This window comes from Acipenser ruthenus, chromosome 26, assembly GCF_902713425.1.
Source record: "Acipenser ruthenus chromosome 26, fAciRut3.2 maternal haplotype, whole genome shotgun sequence".
Classification (NCBI taxonomy): Eukaryota; Metazoa; Chordata; class Actinopteri; order Acipenseriformes; family Acipenseridae; genus Acipenser; species Acipenser ruthenus.
This window is the reverse complement of record NC_081214.1, coordinates 4,424,783-4,447,242: the sequence shown is the minus strand read 5'-3', so window position 1 is coordinate 4,447,242 and position 22,460 is coordinate 4,424,783. Positions and strand designations below refer to the sequence as shown.

Below are 22,460 nucleotides of genomic sequence, written 5' to 3'. Positions count from 1 at the left end.
TTTCCAGTAATATTGCAATAACAGCAAACTGCAGGGACCGTCAGTGTTTTATATAAGAAATCCTCTTACTGCCTCTTTGGATCACACAGGCTGCTCAGGTACAGTTAGTAAACGGAGCACATCACAAACTTTGCTTAGACAGACACTGATGATTGGGTTTAGCACTAAGTTATTTACAGATTCACTTCAGCTGTCATCAGAAAAGATCCACCGCAGTAAAATTAAGTACAATGGACTTACTTGTGCATGCCTTTTAAAAAATGTCTATCAAGGCATCGTTTCAGTACTCATGAAAGAGATTTCATTTTAAATAAACTCCCTACAAAATGTATTCCCACTGCACCGCTCGGCCGCACAGTCTTCACATTTAGAACGGGCACGGTTAGACTTTGAGGAGGAAGTGCTGAATGCAGAGACTGCTTTCTGAAAGGCATCTCTGTGACTCCTGGACAACTATGTTCTGTGTCCTGTGTGTGTAGGCATGGCCGGATGATACCATGTTAAATGCTTAATTACTGTTAAAACACTGTGGTTTCCGTACAGCATAAACTGCATCTAAAACCCCCAACACAGGCCAGGGTGACGGGAAATGGTAGTCTGAGGGCTCTTTGGGCCGTACTTTTAAGTTAATGCATCATTTGTCTCGTATTTGTTAGGAGAGATTTCATCTCGTGCAGTTTGGGGTGGCTGCTCAAACTGTACAAAATGATTTCTGTAATAAGAGTAACTACACATGACACAAAAAAGTGTTGCTTTTTTAACTCTCTAATCTCTGTAGCTCGTTAACAAACTTAATTGATCAATAAATAAATAATGAAGCGGAAAAAAATAGTGTGTTATTCCCAGAACTGTGGGCCTGTTAAGTACTATTTACAGTACTCACGATAGCAGACTTTAACAGTACACCTCACTTGTACAATATCCTGTAAATCATGGCATGTATTGAAATGAAAAGCACATTTGAGTTTGGTTACAGGAGGGCTAATTAGTAAATATACATCGAAGTAACCCTAACCGTCATTTCAAATTGAAATACAAAAGGAATGAGTATAGATTATTTACACTTGGGTAGATCAGTCGATTTGGGTCATATAAAAGGGACACAGTGTCTTTATAAATGCCAACATAATTGGCTGCTAAAGTGTTAAAGGTTTCCAGAGAGGCCTTTTTCATGTTGAGTGTCCCATGTTCTTGCATTACCTAAGGGAAATCCAATCTCTCTCTCTCTCTCTCTCTCTCTCTCTCTCTCTCTGAGGATTTCTGACATGTTAAAGCTTTCTGTCACACACTGGAGTCTCAAATGACATCCATTCCCCCAGCAGGGATGCCACTGTTGGGAGAACAAGGCCTTATTTTGTTCAATCCCTGTGAAATGCAATTAGAAACCCCTCCAGAGCCAGCAGGGGCTGAGGCTGAAAGGGAGAAAAAAAGACCTCCCTGATGTCTGCCAGTCTGCAGGCTTTTGAAGTCTTAGGCCATCTCTCTCCCCAGAGGGGCTATCAGCAGACCTCCACTTTTTGCCATTCAGGCAGGGGTGGGGGTGGGGGGTTGTCTTGCTCTGTGCCTGAGAATGGTCTCTGTGGGGAGTTTTAGAGGCCCCCTCAAACCCTTTGCCACATCGCCCCAGCCATCTAGATTGCTCAGGGCTATGAAGTGTATCTGGGGTCAGGCAGTTTTTAATATTGGGCTTCCTAGTTATTTCCTCTGTGCTTTCTGTTATGATTTTCTTAAAGACACACTAGGTTATTTATGTCCCATGGGCCTCCATGAACAAAGTAACAGAAAAAAACAGGAAAAAAGTGAGCTTTTACTGTACAGCTTCAGCCAAAAGTTTTGCATCACCTAGAATAAAAAAAGAAATAAAAAACTACATGAACATGTATGTATATTAAATAAATTATCTAGACTAACAACTTGTTAACAAATCAGAATCATCCTGTGGTATTAATTTGTGCCATTAACTTGTACGTACCTTCAGTAGTAAGGCCTCGCCACAATTAAGGTCACATTTTCTTGCTTCCTTGACTGGTTTTAATAGCAAGCTTTCACGTTGTGTGTGTATATATCTCTATGCATTAACATTCTGGCTATTACTCTTGTTGTTTTTGGCTCACAGCAAACCACATCAGGGGCTGATTGTCGTAAACAGTTGACATATGTTCTGTTTTGGACAATCCATGAGCTGAATAAAAACCCTTAAGGTTAAACGCAAACAGCTATACAACCAATGCCTGTTTCCTTTTGTTAAAGAGGAGATTGCGATCATAATGGACCATGCTGCATTCACAGAATTCTAATTTATGCATGTGACAGGATACTGACTACTGGTATATGTGACTACTGGGAACGAGTAGTGATGACGTTCCAAGACCAGAGAGCTGGCAGAGACACGCAGGCAGGTACTACGGGTGTAAACCACTCGTACGCTGTTTTTACATTCAAACAAAAATGAAATAAATATTGAGACAAACGCTCACAGAGCCAAAATAAAAGTTTAAACAAAAACAAGTCACATAACAAACACAACACGTGGGTCAGGCTGGGTAGTAGCCTTCACTGATCTTACCATGCAGTCTTACTTTTGTTTTCTCCTCGCTCTCACAAACATGTTCCTCCTCTTTGAACACCCACCCCGACCAGCCAAAGCTGCTGGTTTTTATCCCGGTGACCATCCCCAGATGAGCAATAAATGAATCAATTAATTAATCTGGAGACGGTAAACCTTCTGCACAGGGTTTTTGTTTGCACCGCCTCTGTCAGACCGCATTTAAACCAATCAATAACAAACCAAAACGTTGTTCTAAATAAACACAAAATACATTTAACTCATGCAATAACAACATCACCCGTTCCCAAACAATACATTTTAATAATACAGTACACCACAAGACGTTGAGATCATAACAATACATTCTAAATTATAATACAATAAATGCAACATATTTCATTTACATGCAGGGCTTAGCCCCGCCCCCTCGGATTATGTGCAGGGCTTTTCCTCTGCTCTGCCACATTGCTTTATTTAACGACTTAAGCTTAACGTCCCTGTCTCTTTTCTAAATACACTCCACAAAAGGTAAAAAGCAGAACTTGAAAATAAAGATTAAACAGCCGTTCATTTGGTTATGAGCTCTGTGTGTTTTGCCACAATTTGGTTTTACTGGAACAGCGAGGGAACGTTGCTTTGAGGCATTTTTATTGTTTCAGTATGATTGTTGACATAGTGATGTAGATAACGTCTCACACAGTACACGGTATTTGTGTAAGCGAGATGGCATTTGCATCATTTTGCATTTCTTCAGTTGCTGTAGGAGAGCTGGGCATTAGTCAGTATGGTGGTTCTGGGTGCTTTTTGTCTTCGGTGAACCCCTCTAAACACCTTAGGAATGGCATTAACATTCTATTGCTAAGCCTTTCTTTGATGCTCCTTTTAATAGAACATGTGGGCCACGTTTGAAGCTGCTGTTTCTTTTCTCATAAATTTCCCTTTTTACAGCAGAGAAACAAAACTCCAGCTACAGTCTGACTGATATATGTTGCCTTAAAGAACGGTAGACTTGTAAGATTCCCCCTTTCCTATTGATATTAACAGGTTTTAAACTCAAAGCCTTGTCGTTCACTGTGGGGCTGAGCACATCTAAGCCCTAAACCATCCGTCTTTTAGCTGGGTTTATCGCTTATATAATATACACACCAAAATGAATGCTGTTTGCTGATTCCAAATCCCTCGTGTTTTGTCTCCAAGTCTCTTTCTTGTCTATTCCCCTTCATGTTCACAAACACTCGGCTTCCTTTTATTTTTTCCCCCACCGGCGATGACTGACAGATTAATATATGTCTGGCTACATGTCTCAGGAATTAAAGAGAAAGGTGCTGTCAGACTCGCTTGTCTGAAAATGAGATTAGCCGCAGTTGTCATTTGCCGCGTATAGCAGTCTTACAGAGATAAGGTTGCATTTAATGAGTGTAAAAATGCCTCCTTGCCTCCAAAATGTGGGAGGGGGGAGGCTGCTGATTTTTCTTGTGTCAGTTTGCCGCTTTATCACATAGCCTGATAGCGTAGCACCCTGGAAGACACTGACAGGTTGATAGCAAGGACTATCCACTTCAGTCACCATCTCCTGAATGTGTTGCCAGTTTTAATCCTCCCTTAGAACGTTCCCATGGCAAGAATGTACTGCTGTATTACCATATAATAAATTGACACTTTGCAATGCAGTACTAGTGCAGTACAGACTTATACAAGGGAACAGATGTATTTTATTTGGTTTTGAGTTGCTGCCCAGCTATGTTAACCCAGTGAAAGTCTGCTGCCCAATGGGACCAGTATGTTCTGGTCAATCTTGTTGCCGCACATGGCCCCAAAACAGTAGGCATTGTTGTCTCACAGTCCCGGCTAAGGCTCCCCTAATTGGCACACCCCAGGAAGTGCAGCTGGTGCTTTTGAATCTGACAACCCATCACTCCCCAGGATGCAATCTCTCTACAGCCTTTACAGCAGAGATATAGGGTTTGTGACCCCAATGGATCAAACAAGCTAGCTGGTGTCCGTTTAGAAAGCATCATTGTCAAAGATTCACAGTTAGAAACTAGTCAACAAGAAATAAATACATAAATCCTACGTGTGGCATTTAGCTACATAGGTCTAAAATGCGCATGTGTTTTGAAAGAAACACATATTATTATTATTTTTATTATTATTCAGGGCGACTTACAATTGTTACAAGATATCACATTATTTTTTATATACAATTACATTATTTTTTATACATTATTTTTACATACAATTACCCATTTCTACAGGTGGGTTTTTACTGGAGCAATCTAGGTAAAGTACCTTGCTCAAGGGTACAACAGCAGTGTCCCCTACCTGGGATTGAACCCACAACCCTCCGGTCAAGAGTCCAGAGCCCTAACCACTACTCCACACTGCTAAATACGCTAAATAAACACGGAATGTTCATATCTCTGAAGGGCTGTTAAAAAGCCCACATGCTTTTAATAAATGTGACCCTGGGCACTCGCCCTCCTCCGAGCACTTATTTGCATTACCCCTATGGCTGCTGAGAAGGCTGCAAACTTGGTTCACTTAAGATCAAAATAACCTGAAAGGAAGTTAAGCTGAGAGATGGAGAGGTGAATTGGAATGAAAAACAGAGAAGACTGTCTGTAGTCATTAGAGCTCAGTTAAACTCTGATTTAACATCTGATTTATTTTTACCAGTACCGCCCGGAAATACAAGTGATGACAAATCTTTGCCGTGTAGCTTAACATTGGGACATGAATAAATGCAAAGGAATTTGTTGCCTTTTTTATATTCCACAGAGACCTCGTGAATAGATATCCTTCAAATACATGTACATACGTTTAACAAGCAAGTGAAGTGGTACCCCAAATATTATGTATTTACTGCCAAAACAGAGTGGGATATTTGTTTTTCATTTAACCCCATTACATTTTATTTTATTTTATTTTTTTATAAATGGTGACTGCCAAAACTAGTATAGTGGGCAACGTGGAACCAGTCTTGGCAGCTGCCATAACAGAAACACATTTTCTATATTATATACACAGTATCCTAGCAATGAACTCATGTTGCTGTAATCGCTTCTATTTGAAAAGAGTGAGATTTTAGTAACGCAATAAAAGGCAATTGAGAATCTGTCTCATTTGATTGCAATCGAGGAGAGAGTTCCTGTAAAATTAAACCAGATTCCAAATGACTTGAAACAGGCGCTTTGAAGCCTTGATCGAGACTAAGCAAAGGAATGTATGATGACAAAACATCAGAAAGGAAGGACTGGTGGTCTGTAGATAGAACTTTAGAAGCAATTACAGAAGTATTCTAGGACATCTACATGTTTGAACTTTACCATCCATTCTTCGGCTGTGGCATGAGGGAAGGAAATGTGTTTGAAGCTGTTAATGTCACAACTGGTCATCATCAATTGTTTGTTTACGTCTCTGGCACGGTTTATGATGATTTAAATACAACCTAAAAGTTATTATCGGGTATTTGTTTTAATTAAACGAAATACTAGAGGTGCAATCCGCAAACAGGTGATCGATCCGTTGAGAACGTGCAGTGTTCAAAAACTAGAAGAAAAAAGACATGCATGTTTTCTAAACTTATTTTCCAGACGTCACGAGAATGCCTTATGACAGGTGGCCATTTTGAAACGCTCAGCCATCAGGAAATGATGGCTTGTGAATAACCTGTGCTGTTTTGCAACTGAAAACTGATGTTATTGAAATGCTTTTAGTCACAAGGGTCAGTTTGGGTCCTCTGTATTAGTCATCAACGACTAATAGTGCCTGGCTTGCTACAACAAATAAAATTCCCTCACAATTCTCAGAAGAGTCTTCAAGGCACATTCCCCCGGCTTACCCAAACATGTTTTTGTTTAAGTCTGTCAGTGTTTACTTTTACTTAAAATCTCCTTTAATGGATTTGGCTGTTGGTTGTCTAGTGGCTAGGAGTAATCACAAGTTTCAGTCATTTTTCAAATCGGGTAATAAGCAGTTAGGATTTAGAGTACTGATTGCGAGATATCTCGTCCAAAGACCATCTTGAAATCCATTTCCAATCCAGCTTGACTACTGCCAAAATGGCACTGAAAGATTGTCCATGATATTAAAAAAAAAAAAAAACTGCCTCACACTTTCAGTAGCTTCAAGTTTCATTGTTTTTTTTTGTTTTTTTGTTTATATACAGTCCCCTTAACCTTTTTTATCATGTTTGTAATCTTGTGGAGTCTTTCTTATGCAAATGTTTTCTTTGTTTTCCGAGAAGTCTGTGTGCCGGTGCTTACACCCGAATTCAGGAGCTGCTCTTCAGGTTTAGTTGCCTGCCATAGATACATGTAATCTAGGCTAGATGAGCCATCTGTCTTTTATAGAAGTAAGCGCCATGTAGTGATCTGTCACAAGTTTCCTTTAGTTTTGTTGACAATACACTGCCCGTCCAACCTGCCTTACGCATATATATAGCACACAAAACTATGAATTGTGGCAAATATCATTAAAAGGTAAATAGATAGTTAAGAATATGTCATTTCAAAGAGACAAGCTTTAAAGATAACACCAACATTTTATGCCGCAGTATGAATGCTAAACTAGAGGCTGTTTTGTAAAACTACACTTTTTTACAACCCCTTTCAGTAATACAGTGATACATTTTCCATGATATTTTAGGTTGCTTTGGCAGGTTTTTTTGTCCCTGTGTGGTCCTTGCTAAAATGGCAGTGTTATGAACACTACTGGAGAAATGGATCATAATCTAACACAGATTTGAACTCAAAGCTCTCTGTTATTGTTTGGTCTCTGCCTCCTTGTAGTAATAGATTCAGTGGAATGGCTTGCCCTTATTCCATATTTGTTTACAGTCCTTTTCTTTCATCTTTCAGCAGTAGATCAGAACCTCTTGATGTACTGTATTGCAAAAATAACCTCATGCGTATAAATTATACAGTAAGATTAAAATGCCACTTTGTATATTTTAATCTTGCCCGATGAAGGCTTAATCACTGATAGCCACCGGGAGATGAATAGATGGTGACAGATAACGAGATGCAGAGATACAATAACAAGGATTTATCAGGATGGACGAGAACTAGAAACTGATGGGACAACTTGGGGTGGAGTCGGGTCTTTTGCCCAGCAATGGATAGTGAATACCTAATGACCTTGAGGAAGGCTGGAGGACTAAAGGAATAATATGACGGTAAACTGTAAACTCAGGGATGTTAGATTCTGATTTAAATTCCTACATTTTAAACTTTAACATATTGCAATTTTTTTTGTTACCAATCAAAAATGACATCATCAGAAGCTCTCCATTAGAGCGCTGTTAATTATTTATATATACTATGACATTAATGTGGATGAGACTACATGTGTACAAAATGTATGCGTATATGGAAAAATAGCCTTACAATGTACACACCCTGCTGTATAAACACTACAGCTAACCTCGACTTTGAAATGCAAATCTTTGAAAATGGTTAAACATTTAAACTATTAACATCACTTTCTTCTAAAACATATACATCTTTGAACAAGAACCAATGGCAACACAATGGTAACGCATATTGTACAGTAGTCCTGATACAGTAGCACACTTGTAATGACAAGACACCATGGTTCTCTGTGGTACATTGGAATCCCATTGCTCCTTAGTAAAGAACCATTCCACTGTAGTGCTACTGCGTTGCCATTGAGCATTCTTTGGTAAAGGCTCATTCCTTTGTGTAAGAATGGCTGCTAATTAGCAGTGGATTTGTATTTCTAATTCTAGTGTTTTATGTAAAGTAGGTTAATTACGAATACTGAAATGTTTAATACGTTGAGGTTGATGAATGAGATGACAAAGCTATCAACACAGTTCATGAAAACGTAATACATTATTTAAAAAGTTATGTGAAAGGCATTCAAATATTGTTGAGCTGCATCAGGATTAATTGTGTGCATATATTGTACGTGAAACAGTAACTGTGTACTGTATAACATAACGGCAAGATGAAGTGATCTTAGCTGATAGTTTTTTATATAAAGATTTGAGAGCAATCAAAGATCTTGGTTTTTTTTTCATTTAAGACTGTCAAATAAGAAAAGGACTTGGAGGCAGTTTTAGAATTTAAAACAAAACTCTGATCAATACCTCTCAGCATATACAGAGATTAAATATAGACCATTTTATTGTACCTGTGATCTCAATTTAGGGCAAGAGGCTGGGTTAGAGGAGAGGGAGAAAGAGGTTCACTTAGTTCCACAGTTATAGAGCAGGCAGTTGCAGTGGGAGCCTCTACTAATGTTATCCAAGGGTGCAGAGCAGAGCCGGCCAATCTGCTTGGGTAAAGAGCTGTGCTGATAAGCAGAAAATCACAAACACAAACTTTTTACCAAAACTAAAAAGCAAAACAGTAGCAAAGAAACGGCTACCAAAGACAGCCACGTGCCCATCGATTCTTTTGAAACCCATTAACCTTCATCTTCCATACTCATCCAGTTCATGAGTAACAGCGGGTGTCTTGACCACTGGACACAATGGTTGATCCCTTCAGATTCCTTCAAGCTCCTAGGTCATTACTTAGTAGCGAACCAGCCACCTAGAGGTGATATGCTTCCTATCCCATTGCCAATGCCCAAAGCCACTCAGGATTTATGGGTGTTATTGGTGCCGAAGCCAAGGTCTCAAATGCACTGAGCTGCTGAACCTCGACACTGTGTGGCAAGGGGATTACTTGTCTTGGTGATGAGCTGATTTGTTTCTTTGCAAAGAAGGGCGGGGGTGAGATGTGATTTACTGTTGATCCTTTGGCTCTGAACACATAGCTTAATAGTGATGGGCAGAAGCATGAATCTTGTTCTGGGGGACCTGTGGCTACTTCAGCTGCACCCCTTCTGACAGATCTCTTGAAATGTAAAACATATCTGAGGTAGTCAAACCCACCTATCCCATCAATCAGGCATCAATTTGAAAACAGTCACAGTTAGTATGGAGCCTTAACAGGGAAGGGGGTTTGATTGTTGTAGTTTTTAGTAACGCATTTGAAGAGATGGCTGCAAACGTTATAATGATGGTGTCATTCTACACCATACACCCTTTTTGTGATTTTTGTGGCGCTACCACATTTGATGCAATCCCATAACTCCTCTTTTGTTCTGTGCCCTCGTGCAATGGTGCCTCGCGGGTGGAAGATTATTTAAAGCGCTCAGGAGTCACAGATATTCCCGTGACCAGATTTGCAAGCCGTTAAAATCAGATGCGAGTTTAAAAAGTCTTTTCAAGTGCAGTCTTGAGAGAACCTACATTAAAATGTTTCTTGTTGTCAAACTCAGTGTGTATTTTGACACACCAATGCCACCAAGGTTGTAGTACCAGTATATTGTTTGACTTCATATGTGCAGATTTGCCTTGACTGAACATGCCTCATGATGCACAGCAAAGCTCTTTATAAAAGTGATTCAGGTATCAGATATTGTATTCCTAAGCAAAGGGGTATTTTATGTTTACATTTGAAGGTGGTAGTGTTTTAACTTACATGGGTCAATGTTACCGTATGTCAAGAAGACGGTGTCTGAACTTTACCAGCCTGTACACCGACAATAGAAACAAATCTCAACGGTGAAACAGTGTCTTTAATTGTGAGGTAGCCTTAAAGAAAGGTAACAAAATCCTGCCTTAACATTCAGCCATTTGTTCATAAACTAGCCTGAATAACAGCTAACTGGGGACATCAAGTAGAATTGTATTTTTGTTATTGTAAGAAATAGCAAGTAAAGGGAGAAAAAAAACAATAAACAGGAAAGCAGTGGATCAGCTTTATTAAGAAGTGCATGCTGTTGATAATGGGTGTTTTGTTTTCTTTCCCTCACGGTAGCGAGCTGCATCGTCCTGGGAAATTCATTAGTGACTGACATCACTGTGCTCAGCTTTGAGTGAAAGAGTATCATTCTAGTCGGAGTCCCTCCCTCCCTCTCTCTCTCTTGCGCTCTCTCTCTCTCTCCTCTCTCTCTCTCTCGCTTCCTCGCTCTCTCTCTGGTCCTCCTGCCAGCACAGCTGAGAGTGTGCTCTCACACACACATACTCCTTAGACCTGGTCTCGGAATGGTACTCAGTCCCAAGAAAGAAAAAAAAACACTTGTCCGTTTGAAAAGAGGAGCGAGCAAAGTCAGGTAGATTCAGGAAGTGGGAGGGCTCAACTGTGGGAAGGACCTTTTGGAATGCAGGGCTCAATGAATGAGTGCTTATGTTGAGCACCAAGGGGAAGAAGGCGACACTAGTGTGAATAAGGATCTGTACGTGGCCACAAGGCAGAAAGGCTGCTGAGGAGAAAGGGAGAGAGCCTTCAAAAAACAATTCTTTATTTTTTTTAAATTCCGGAACCTTGTTCAGTTTTGGATTTTATCTTTAAAAATATATAGGAAAGAATTTGGAGTCTTAACTGGCACGGATATTTTCCCTGACTAATTCCTGTTTCTTTCTTCTGACAGAAGGGTGGACACTTGTCTTTTTTTTCCCTTCAATGCGTTATTATAAACCCAATGCTTTCTGACACCCAGGCTCCATAAGGAATTATTACAACTGATTCTGGGGGTTTGGAAAGTGAGAAGTTGCAGAATCGGCTTCATTGTGTAGAAAGAATTGACAGCTCCTGAGAAGCGTCTCAAAGGAGCTGTACAGCTAATCTTTCGTGTTGCAGGGATTGCTGGTGAGGCACATGGCTCCCTTTGTCCTAATGGTATATTAGCTTTGTGCCATCTCCCATCGCTTTTTCTTTTGGAAAGGATGATTTTCTACATGGCTGTCAATAATTTAAGCAAAGGGAATTCACTGCCTGTTTGTGGATTACTTTGTTACAAAATCTGAGACTGAAGTAAGGGACGTATTTAACAAAGCAGAAATTGTTGCTTTCTTTTCTCAGATACACTCCCAGTTAAAGGTATGCCTGGTATTTTTGTTTTGTATTATTCATTACAAAAGCTAGAATTCGAATACCCTTGACAATATGCAACTCCATTAAGCTGGCATTCACAACATGCAATTGTCTGGTAAAAAAAATTATTTCACTCAGAATAAACATTTAAAAAGACGTTTTAAATGTCTAAGAAAGATGTTTTATTCAGTCATAGACATTATCTGAAACACTTTTCATAAGGTTTCCTTTCAGCGCTTAGTTAATATTTGTGGTTGTGTAGTAAAGGTGTTTTTTTTTTTTTTTTCTTATGCTTATATTTACATATTTGAAACCACAACAGATGCAGTTCAAGCAGAAACTTGAGTTGTTCCTGTTATGCAAAAGGCTTTTGTTGTCTTTGTTCCAATTTTCCTTTTGAAATTTACCCTGAAAATATTGGAAGAGGCCAGTATAAGTTTCACTAAACAGGTATCTGTACAAAACCAGGGCACTGGAAATATTATATACTGAGAATAAATCTGAAATCGAGCGCTAATGATCACCATTTTACAGTCCTGACTCTTTGTACACCATTTTACACCTGCACTCCTTTAAAATGCATGACGGACTGGAGGCTTCTACAGTTTCTTTGAATGGAGCTTGCTAATTTAATAGTTTACAGCTACATAGAAATCTGCTCAAAACAGATTTTCTCCCCTACATTTTCTCCCCTCTTTTGTCTTTTGTGAGACCCTATTATCAACATAAATGTTATACTAATACAAGACAAGCTATCTTATCGGGTTATACAAATACAGGAATATAGTAACATCATTTCACTAATAAATGCTTGCTTATCAATGGATTTGATATGCGGTGTTGAAGATTTCAGACTATTTTTTTTTTTTGTATTTATTAAAAGTGTTTTGGGATTGATTCCTAGTTCTGGAATCTGCTATTCTGTTTACTATTTACAGTCATTTACTATTCACAGTAAATGTGCGCAGTGCTGTTAATACATGTTAACAATAAGCTGTATTTTACAGTAAACAAGAAAATCTCTTAATTTACAGCATTACATTTTTAACAAGTTAATGCCTATGCCTTTTACAAGTTCAGAAATGTTATGATGTTACTTTAACCTTTTAGGATTGCAGGACAAAAAATACAATACACACGGCTCTACAAGCTTTTAATAAGGGGTCTCGGAAATGCTTCTGTTAAAAGGTTTTGAACTGGCACTAAAACCACACACTAAATAGAGGTGACATTCAGAGTGGGAGAGCCGAGGACAAGAGCAAATGAAAGGGGGCATTTCCACTGAAGCAGCTCATTCACTTGCACAGTGATGGTCGTGTTTAAAGTGTATTAGCTAAGAGTAGGCGAAGTCTAATTGCAAAAGTAAATAGACAAACACACCAGCACACAGATGTAAAAAGTCAACCGTGTTTATATGTGCACTTGTGTCCCTATCTTCGGTTCTGCATTTGTGTAGCTGTGTAGACAAATCCTATGTGGTGTTTTTTTTGTTTGTTTTCCCCTGATCTTTTTTTTTTTTTACCTGGTCTTATTTGGTGTTTGTTCTGTTGCATAACATGATTTTAAACAGGACAACGATTAAAGAGCTACTTTGGTTTGTTCAGTGGAAATACTAGATCTTGACACTGATCTTTTTTTATTACTAGAAGAATTTGTAATGCAGAAGAAACTGCTGCCAGTAATTTAGACATGGTTAAAGAGTGCCATCTTGTGGAATTTCAGGGAAAGGCTGTAATGTTGCAGGTATTAAGAGTTGGTGCTGTATCATTCTGGATGCAGAAGACGTGGTGAATGTAAAATAAATTTACGTTTCATTTTGTTTATTTTAGGTTTCAGATGACAGCTCCGAGAAGCTCTTCAGCACTGCCACAAATAAAGGTAAGGCTTTTTTTTCTGGGGATATTTTTATATAAACAGGTGATCGATCCCACAACCTTCTGTGGGTATTTGTGGTTATGTTGCAGTGGGTAATTTAATTTATAGAAATCCGAATAAACCTATAAACCTTATTAGATTTTGTTTTATTTTGGGCTGAACAGGTTTTACTATTTCAGTCCATGTTTTTTAAGATCCTTTTATTGTTAGGAACCTGAAGTGTGTCAGCAGCATTTTTATTTTTCTGTATTTTTATTACAGGATGTTTGGTGATTCAGTCACTGTGTAGATAAGATGCTGTTTGTGTTGCATTGTGACCTGGTGTAGAACAGTGAAGCATTAACACTGAATTCATTTGCACAGGTGTGCGGTACTCCTCTGGGTTTATTCACTCCATACTTTACATTTAAATCCTATTACTTTTGATTTACTGACTTCTGTAATGGATCGTTCACTGAATCATGGTCTTATTACTGTAGATATGTAGAGTGGCAGTCTGGCTCTGTAAGTTAAACATATTATTATTATTCTGATTGTAAATTACTGTTAAATTTAAAAAAAATTAAATAGTCAATACCGTTTGTCATAGCACTACCTCAGCACCCACATTCAGTGTATCCAAAGATGCACATTATTTTGGGACATAAACATTACAAAACCTGTGTGATTTTTTTTAAAGTGTGTGTGTGTGTGTCTATATATATATATATATATATATATATATATATATATATATATATATATATATATATAATGTCATATTACTTCAACCCAACACTTACATAGATCGGGTGATTTAGTTGGTTTCCACACAGTAAATGGATTAAAGGGAAAGTGATACTCTGTTGTGACCTAATGCCCCGAACTACATGTGACAGGATTTTTCTGCACTGAAGCCAGAATAATAGAAGCCAACCCAGTGAATCAACATTCCTTCGTAATGGCTGGTAACTAGGACGAAGGACTCTCAAGTGTAAGAGTGAAGGGCTGATTGATGCCGAGAAGGCCCATTCCTCTTTCCTTCGTTTTCTTTTGGAATCAAACACATTTCCCACATTCTCCTCTTTGTTTACTTCTAGGGTTTGATTTGTGACATCCATTCGGTGGTGAATAGTTGTGCTTGACAGAGGGTCTTTCTTCTGGGGCACTTTTTTGTGGTGATTTAGTTTCCTTGAAAGGATTAAGCTTCCTTTGTTTGGACTAAATCAATATAGGCCTTCTTTTTTTTCTCTGTGTAAGAAAAGCTTTGCTTGAGAAACAGTACACAAATAAGCTTTTTCTTGGTTGACGGTAGATTATTCCTTTGCTCTCTATTTCCATTTAAATGCCTCCTTTCTTTTCTCCCCATGAGTTCCCGTCTTTGTGCCGTACGCTAATTCCTTCTGGGGTGCATGAATGACAAGGAGGAGAATCAGTACAGACCCAGGTGTTGAAAACAAGGCCTGTTGGTATTTTTATTGGGGCTGGAGATTAGAAATAAAGCACAGGGGCAGTTTTGTTAAGGAGGATTACCATTCAGACTGCTGAACATTAGGAAAAACAACTTGAAAGGAAGTGCCATTGTGTGGAGATAATGTCAATATTTGCTTGAAGGCAGGTGCCAGGGTTACAGTTTTGTTTTGTGGTTCAGGCCTTGTTGTTAGTACTCATGAAATGTGTATTAGGTGTTTACGATCAGCAAAGCCTGTAAGGCAAGTTTCACTGTAGTTCATGCCAAAGATCAAGGCCAGATTCCTTGCTTTCAAGGTTTATATATTTTTTTTTAACAAAATACATTTTGATGCACACTGAAAAAACTTCAAACTATTACCCAACTTTTTAAAGTGTTCTGAAATTTAGATAGGTCAAGGCTTTGGGGAACTATATTGTGAACATCCATGCCAAATAGGGTCTTAATGCAGATTAAACAACAATTTATAGTCCAGTATAATATTTTTAAAAAGCGTTGAAGACCATTGCTAAATATGTTCATCTTGTACTTGTATTGATCCTTTGGTTCTTGAATACAGAAGCAATATAGACATGTATTGAAGACCAAGACAAGAAAAGGATGATCTATTGAGTTGCTAATTAGATTCCGTTAAAATGTCAGATGCATTTAAAACATGATCTCATTGAACTGACTATCGAATCAATGCACACCCCGTTTAATATATCGTACACACATACACACATACAATCTGACACTTCCCAAAGCGTCATTGATGTTTGCCATGCCGAACATGTTTTTTTTATAATCTGTTTATGCTGTGTTTTATTTATCATCATAGTCACAATCTGTCAGTACCCATTTGGGAAGCAAGTCTCCCAACAAACCTTCTGCTCCAATTCAAATACAGTCCATTTTCACAGCAGGACATTTTTAAATCTTGTTTTTCATTTGACATTTAAAGGCATTTTTTGTGCTGCTTCAGTTTTTATAAATCACACATTACCCATCACTGTAATTAACTTGTCAGAATTGTATCCTGTGCACTGAAGGCACAATTCTAAACTTAAACTTTTGTAGTTTCTGATTTCAACGTTTGTTTTTGTTATAGTAAGTTAATGCATGGTGTGTAGGGTGTCTCATTAAAACAGACACTGTTTTGCACAGTAAGAGACTCCCTTGCGGACACTGTATGTTAACTTATACATTTTAAATGGTTGATGTTTTAATAGTATGACTTCATTGAGTTTTGATCCCTCACTGTTAAAACCTCACTTTACCATCTTGTATGAATTACTTATAAATTACCGTCAGCAAAATGTTCCACGTGTATTGGCACATTGTAAATCCGCTGACATTTCAAATTATTATTATTAAAACTAGATGAGTGACAACCAACTTTTCTTTTTAGATTCGCATTGTAACCCATTAACCTGAACTATTTAAGCAAATGGACTTGAGACTCCCCTTCCACCTCCCACACATGTGCCACTGTGGTTTATTTTCACAATAATATTAGATCCTGTGTGTAATTGGGTGTTCTGTTCATTTTCATACAGCCTTTCTTTCACTTCCCAATCTGGATCCAATCCAGTCGGTTACCGCTCCGATGAACTCATAATTATTAAACGTTAACAGTAATTACAGACTCTGTTGAAGTGCACACAGATGTGGACTGTTAGCTTTTTGAACCTAATCACTATGAAAAGGAGAAAGTTCAACAAACATCAATTAGATGGGCCATTAATGGAACTTAGGAAAGCGCTTGTTATCATTTGTTATCGGATTCAAATGATTGCATTTTAAACACATAGCCAAGACAGCATTGTAGATGAGATAAGGGTTATTGCTCCATGTAAAAACCCAAGGTGTACCAGTGACGGCAGTTTTATACTACAATACCCTTGTTCATGGTGAGGAAAAACATCAACAGATGGCATATACAGGGGTTGGATAAAAAAAAAAATTTAAACACCTGCCATAACAGTAATGGGGGCAGCCTTGGATATGCCAAAAGCATGTGCTATTTACAATTTGTTGCCCCACGCTTGTTTGGATATTAATTCAGCGATGGCTATAAAAGGACATTTCTAGACATTGATTTACCATTTTAAACAAGCTTGCACTGCAGAAAAGTGCTATCAGCTTTAAACCTGTCTGTCAGAAGGCAAGGAAATGATGTGCTCCTGCCTTTCATTGAGTGAGTGTATTTGTGGAAGGTATGGGGCGCCTTGCTGAAGTTGTTAAATGTCTAGTGTAAACTTTCTCACCAGATAGCATTGTGAAGAGTCTCTAAATTGCTTTCAAGGGCTCTTTTAAACACAGGATGGCTTTCAAGTGCATCAGCTTGTTAGGAGTGATTAGGGATGGGAACCATATTTGGATTCAAAGAGGGGGCTCTGAACAGGGGAGGATTCACTGCGCTGGAGAGCGGAGAATAGCTGTTTCCATCATCCTAATATTTAAAAACAAATGTTGTGCAGTATCTAGTGCTTAATGGAGCATTATGCTACAATAGTGGCACATGCAAGGTGAACATACAGGGTTGACACAGATGTATGCATTTGTTGTGAGATCTCCTTAGCGGGTTCATACCTTGTTGTGGGACCATGCTCGTACAGTATATACAGTATCTAGTTAGTATTTCACAAGAATATATTTGTCCCCAGTGTTTTCCAGGGGTTTATAACATACAGAACAAAATAATGGCTGGTAAAAATCTCTTGGTTTTACATTATATAAATTAAGTACCTCAAGTAAATTAAATCACGTAAAGGGCAAGCTACTGACATTATGTGTACATGTTGTCTTTTGCGTTCCCATGGCGTTTATTTATAGGTTAGTCATAACAAATTAAGCAGTTTCAATAAATCCTTTTTGAAGTATCCAGGGGAGTGTAAACTGATACCGATAAGACCGACTCCTGCAGTGCTCATGTTACTATCTCAGCACACAGGCTCGCTGGTGCCTTGACCCACAGCGTTAGAAGGTCACAGGAATGAATCCCTCCTCTGCCTGTCAGCCTGTAAACCGAACCAGGCTGGTATGAGTTCCTGAATACCTGATCACGCTTGGGCGCTGTGGGTCTTTTATACCAGGTGATAAGTTAAGTCATGGCAAGCTATCTCAGTCTCCCCAGCAGTGCATGTCAGGGCTGTGTAAAGAACCATGGCATTAACTCCTCACCTTTGACACCAGCACACAAAGGTTAACAAATCAATGGCTTTATATATGATTTAGAGCCAGGCTCTGGAATTGAAGCAGCCACACACCAGGCAGGCTTCTGGTTTCTGGGTGCTTCTTAATGCTGTCAAACAGATTGACATATATTGGATTTATTGTGTGTGTGTGTGTGTGTGTGTGTGCATGCTTGACAAATGGACCTGTCATGGTGTTTTTTTGATAGAAGACTGGTTTGATAAAGTGGATGGTGATGACTTATAGTAAATCGTCTTGCTTGAAGTGTGATCAATGGCTGCTGGCTTACCCTAATCAATATGTTGCTCAATGTAACATCTAACAGTATCCTCTAATGTAATGGTTTTAACTGTGTTGATTCCTATGTGTACCAGTATTACTCAATTGGTGAATTGATGTGAATGCTGTTGCTGGGTTTCAGCTTTTACGTTGAAAATAAATGCTATCATACATTGCTGCAATAACCTATCCATCCTACTTAATGTGGATAATGTACAGCTATGAAGCTTTGCATCACCTAGAATTGTAGAATTGAAACATAATGTAGATCTTTTATTTAACATCATGTAATCAAATAAACTACAAAATGATATCGCAAAAAGTCTACCTGAAGCCATAATAGTAGTATAGTATTTCATTTTTAGATTTTGAAATGTCAGTTTTTCGTTAAGTATATAATTCAATATCTTAACGTAACATTATTCAGCAGGTTTCATTCGACTTTCTGAAGCAAATATTAGTTAATTCTACAAGGTGATGCAGAACTTCTGGCCATAGCAGTAGTACCGGAAGATCTGTTTTTATAACAACTGCCTGGATCCTAAATTAATTTGATACAGGAAAAAAAAAAAAAAAAAACAGGCCAGTTTTTCATAGCCCTTACTTAGACAGTTACAGTAACTCCACTTTTCCCTGAAACTGTGGTCCTTAAGAAACCTTTTGTCAGTTCAAGAAGACTTTCTTAAAGTTCACTAACAATATGTTCTTCTTAGTAGACATGTAAATTAAAAAAAAAAAATCCTGGAAATACAAGTTTTAATGCAGGGCCTCTTTCTATACACATGCATTAAAACAGGTTATAAAAATCTAGGGAGCGTTCAGTTGGCTGATTCCAGTAATAAGTTCAACATTCAAACTAGTGCAGTCGATGTATATTTTTAGAAGTTACAGCACCTGCTTTGAGATGTCTGCCACTCACCTGTCTGTGACTGACAACATCCTGACATGGAGCACACAAGGCCTGTCACTTGTTGGAAAAACCAAAGTGCTATTTCCAGAGCTGTCTTGGGCCTGTGTATCAACACCAGGCAGCGTTTGACGATTTGTTGTGACATTAACCAGTCAACACTGTTGTTTTGATGGGCTCGGTGCAACTTTTTTAAGGCCCTGGCAAACACCCTGTGCCTGGGGTTTGTTTTGTCCAATTATTCTCATGTCAGTCAAAGGGTGAGAGGATAGGAGGGGGATTGCTGAGGTGTCCCTTACCTAATGCCTAAGCAAGGCCTAACGAGCCCCTCAGGTTGATGCCAAGCTGTCAGTTAGGTGTGAAGATGATGTTTGTTGAAAGATTGGGCTGCTTCTGGGATTTCTCCTCATAAATGGTAGGGGTTAAGGGTTTCTGCTTCTGGATTATCTTTCTTTGCTGTTTGGGGCAACCGGTAGCCTGAACATTCGAATCATTACATTTCTTAGAGGTTTGCAAACATGTTATCTGTACCTTACAAAAAATACACTGCGATAAACTGCAGCATTTTAGAATCAGTAGTCTTTTAATTGTGCAATAGTACTGCGATAAACTGCAGCATTTTAGAAACAGTAGTCTTTTAATTGTGCAATAGTACTGCGATAAACTGCAGCATTTTAGAAACAGTAGTCTTTTAATTGTGCAATACTACTAAGTAGTAGAGGTACTTCCGCACACCCTCCAACACACAGATTGATTGATAGATGACTGTAGAGATGCAAATGTCCAATACAGAGAACACTTGCTGCAGACCTTTTGCAAGAGGCAAATTAACTACTACTTAACATCAAAGTACAACTTGATTGAAGTGCAGTGCAATCGAGATAACTAAGACTTTTCAGTGCCCTTTGTTGCTCAGGTCCTAATGCAAAAATGTGTTTTAAAAAATCCTGAATTGCCATCATCTTGTGCTCAGGGCACATTTGTTTAATTAAAATTGAATTTAGGTAATGAGATCTACGCAGAGAGTGACATTTTAATTGTAAGGCAGAGTGCACTACATTAACCCCTTAAGTTACGATTGTATTCTGTGTTGCACTGAATCTATTTAGGTTCAGATTACTAGAGCTGAAATGGGTGATACAAATTCACAAGAGCTACATAAGGGACTTTTTTTTTCGCAGCAGGAAATATGTACTGCAAATCTAAATGAGATCCTATTTAAATTTTATTATAACAAATGATCATAATTATGGAAAATTTAATATAAAAGGCTTTTAGATTTCTGATAAATATTACCCAATGTAAGCATATGTATATTTAATGCGAAATGTACTACCCACAGAACATTAAAACTCATTACTCTTCCTAAAGTAAGAATCTGATTGTATTAATTGCCATTCGAGATGCATTTTGTTAATGGAAGTGCAGCACAAAACCCAATATACTGTAAAACATGACTTTGGGAAATGAGTGCTTCAGAGTGATTTATCAGCCCCTATATCAGTTATGAAATGTATTATATAGCCTCCTAATGCTTCAAGTAATAACAGGAGCATTAGCCTAGGCATTAAACTTTAGTATTAAACACGGATAAATGTTTAAAATGTGAACATATTTGGAATGTTAAATATTAAAACAACAGAACTACACCGTACACTTACTACTATGTAAACACTAAGGCCAACATCTACAGTAAATATGACATGGATTATTATATATATATTTTTTTGTTACAATGGCTAAACATTTTTACAAAATTCTTATCCTTTAACACTTTAAATGTTAAGACCAGTGTACAGCCTGAATCCTCTGACAGAGAGGATTCAAAAGGCCCTGAGATGGACAGTTTGAATATTGAGCATGGTGTACGATGCCAAAGTGCAATGTTGACTGGCAAGTCTGCAATCTTGGGTAGACAGTCATGAAACGGTGGAGGTATGAGAGCTCAGACTGGAATCGAGCCAGTGATACTGTGAGCTTTGCGATTTGGTTTGACATGCAGTGGGGTTATGGGCAGGATCCATCTCTCCAGATCGCAACGGGCTAGTCATTCTGGTTTCCCAAAGCATAAACATTACAATTTTAGAAGGAGAAATGTGCGCAGCAACACAAAAGTGCAGCTGGCAAGCTGGCGGGTTTCTAAACGGTCTCGATTGATTTAAAGAATAGTTTGCATGTCCCCCAGGAGGCGAGGTTAGTCTCCTTGCTGACACCTCAGTAAATGCGGAAACATACAAATAAACAGAGTTTGACCCTCTGGGCAAGATTAGCAGCCTTTCAAATACGTCACAATGGAATCTCGGAGGTTGGCTTTTAGGGCTTCCATCATCTAAAAGGGTAATAAAATGGGTAAGTGGATATATCCTCTAGAAAGCACATTGATACGGTCTGTTTTAGAAAGGGATTAGGCAATGGAATCTTTAACTGAAGGGAAACTGTATACAAAGGGACTGCATATTTTAAATCTAAAGGTAAACAACCACTGTTTATTCCTACAAATCCTGAAGCAAATAAACCCCCTAATCTATGTGCAAAATTCAGTTTTTAAATGTTTGTAAACCTGGGATAATTACTACAGCCACAACTATTGGTGTTCACTAGCAAATCATCAAACTGGGATGGCAGCTCTAAAGACGAGCAGTTGCATGTTTAATCGACTGTATTTTGCTTAAATGTCCTTTTAAGCATGAAATGTGACCAATTCATTAGCAACCTCCATAGAGGTAAATGAGCACCGTCCTGAGGCGACAGAGCTGAGGGCTCCTGTCCTGAGTGATGTATGAATTTGCCCTCCATGACTGACATAAGTGTGGACATTGGTGCAGACACCTCCTCTAAGAAGGAAGCAGAGTACAGTGCCTGTATTGTTCCCCACGGTAACTGGATCCTGGAACGCCGGCTGGAGGATATTATGTTGCCTCAGCAGAGCTGGGCAAAGAGCTGCGGGACAGCTGACTGTTTGGATTTCTCAGCACAGCTCAAATAAACAGTTCAGCTCCTGGGAGGACAGGTCAGGTCCCAGTGCAAAAGCAAGCAATTATTCAAAGTGCCTGTGCGTTAATTCCACAGTCAGCATAGCTGAAAGCCTGCCAAATTTGTAAAGTTATTTTTAAAAGGAGCAAGTCCAGAGCAGTTTCTGACAGTGCGGCTCGCTTTGTTTCACTGACATGTGACTGCTGAGCCCAGGAAGTTGTTTTCTAGGAACAAGAGGCACCGCAAAACCCACATGAGCTAACTATAGTTATTATAACACCAGCACTGGCTTTATATAAAAAAATGTTTTTAAAAAAAACTGTAACCCTATGAAATGTCTCTCTCTGTTATTTTTTATTG

The 22,460-nt window shown here is 38.6% G+C and overlaps 1 protein-coding gene across 15 annotated transcripts in view; it reads left to right on the top strand.

Moving 5' to 3' along the window:
- LOC117430738 (autism susceptibility gene 2 protein-like) overlaps positions 1-22,460 on the top strand; it is a 285,529-nt gene that overhangs the window by 238,104 nt on the left and 24,965 nt on the right. For all 15 annotated transcript variants that reach the window (XM_059000560.1, XM_059000564.1, XM_059000558.1 and 12 more), the window contains one exon: positions 13,269-13,317. In XM_059000560.1, coding sequence (XP_058856543.1) covers positions 13,269-13,317 — 49 coding nt within the window. The remainder of the gene's footprint in view (positions 1-13,268; positions 13,318-22,460) is intronic.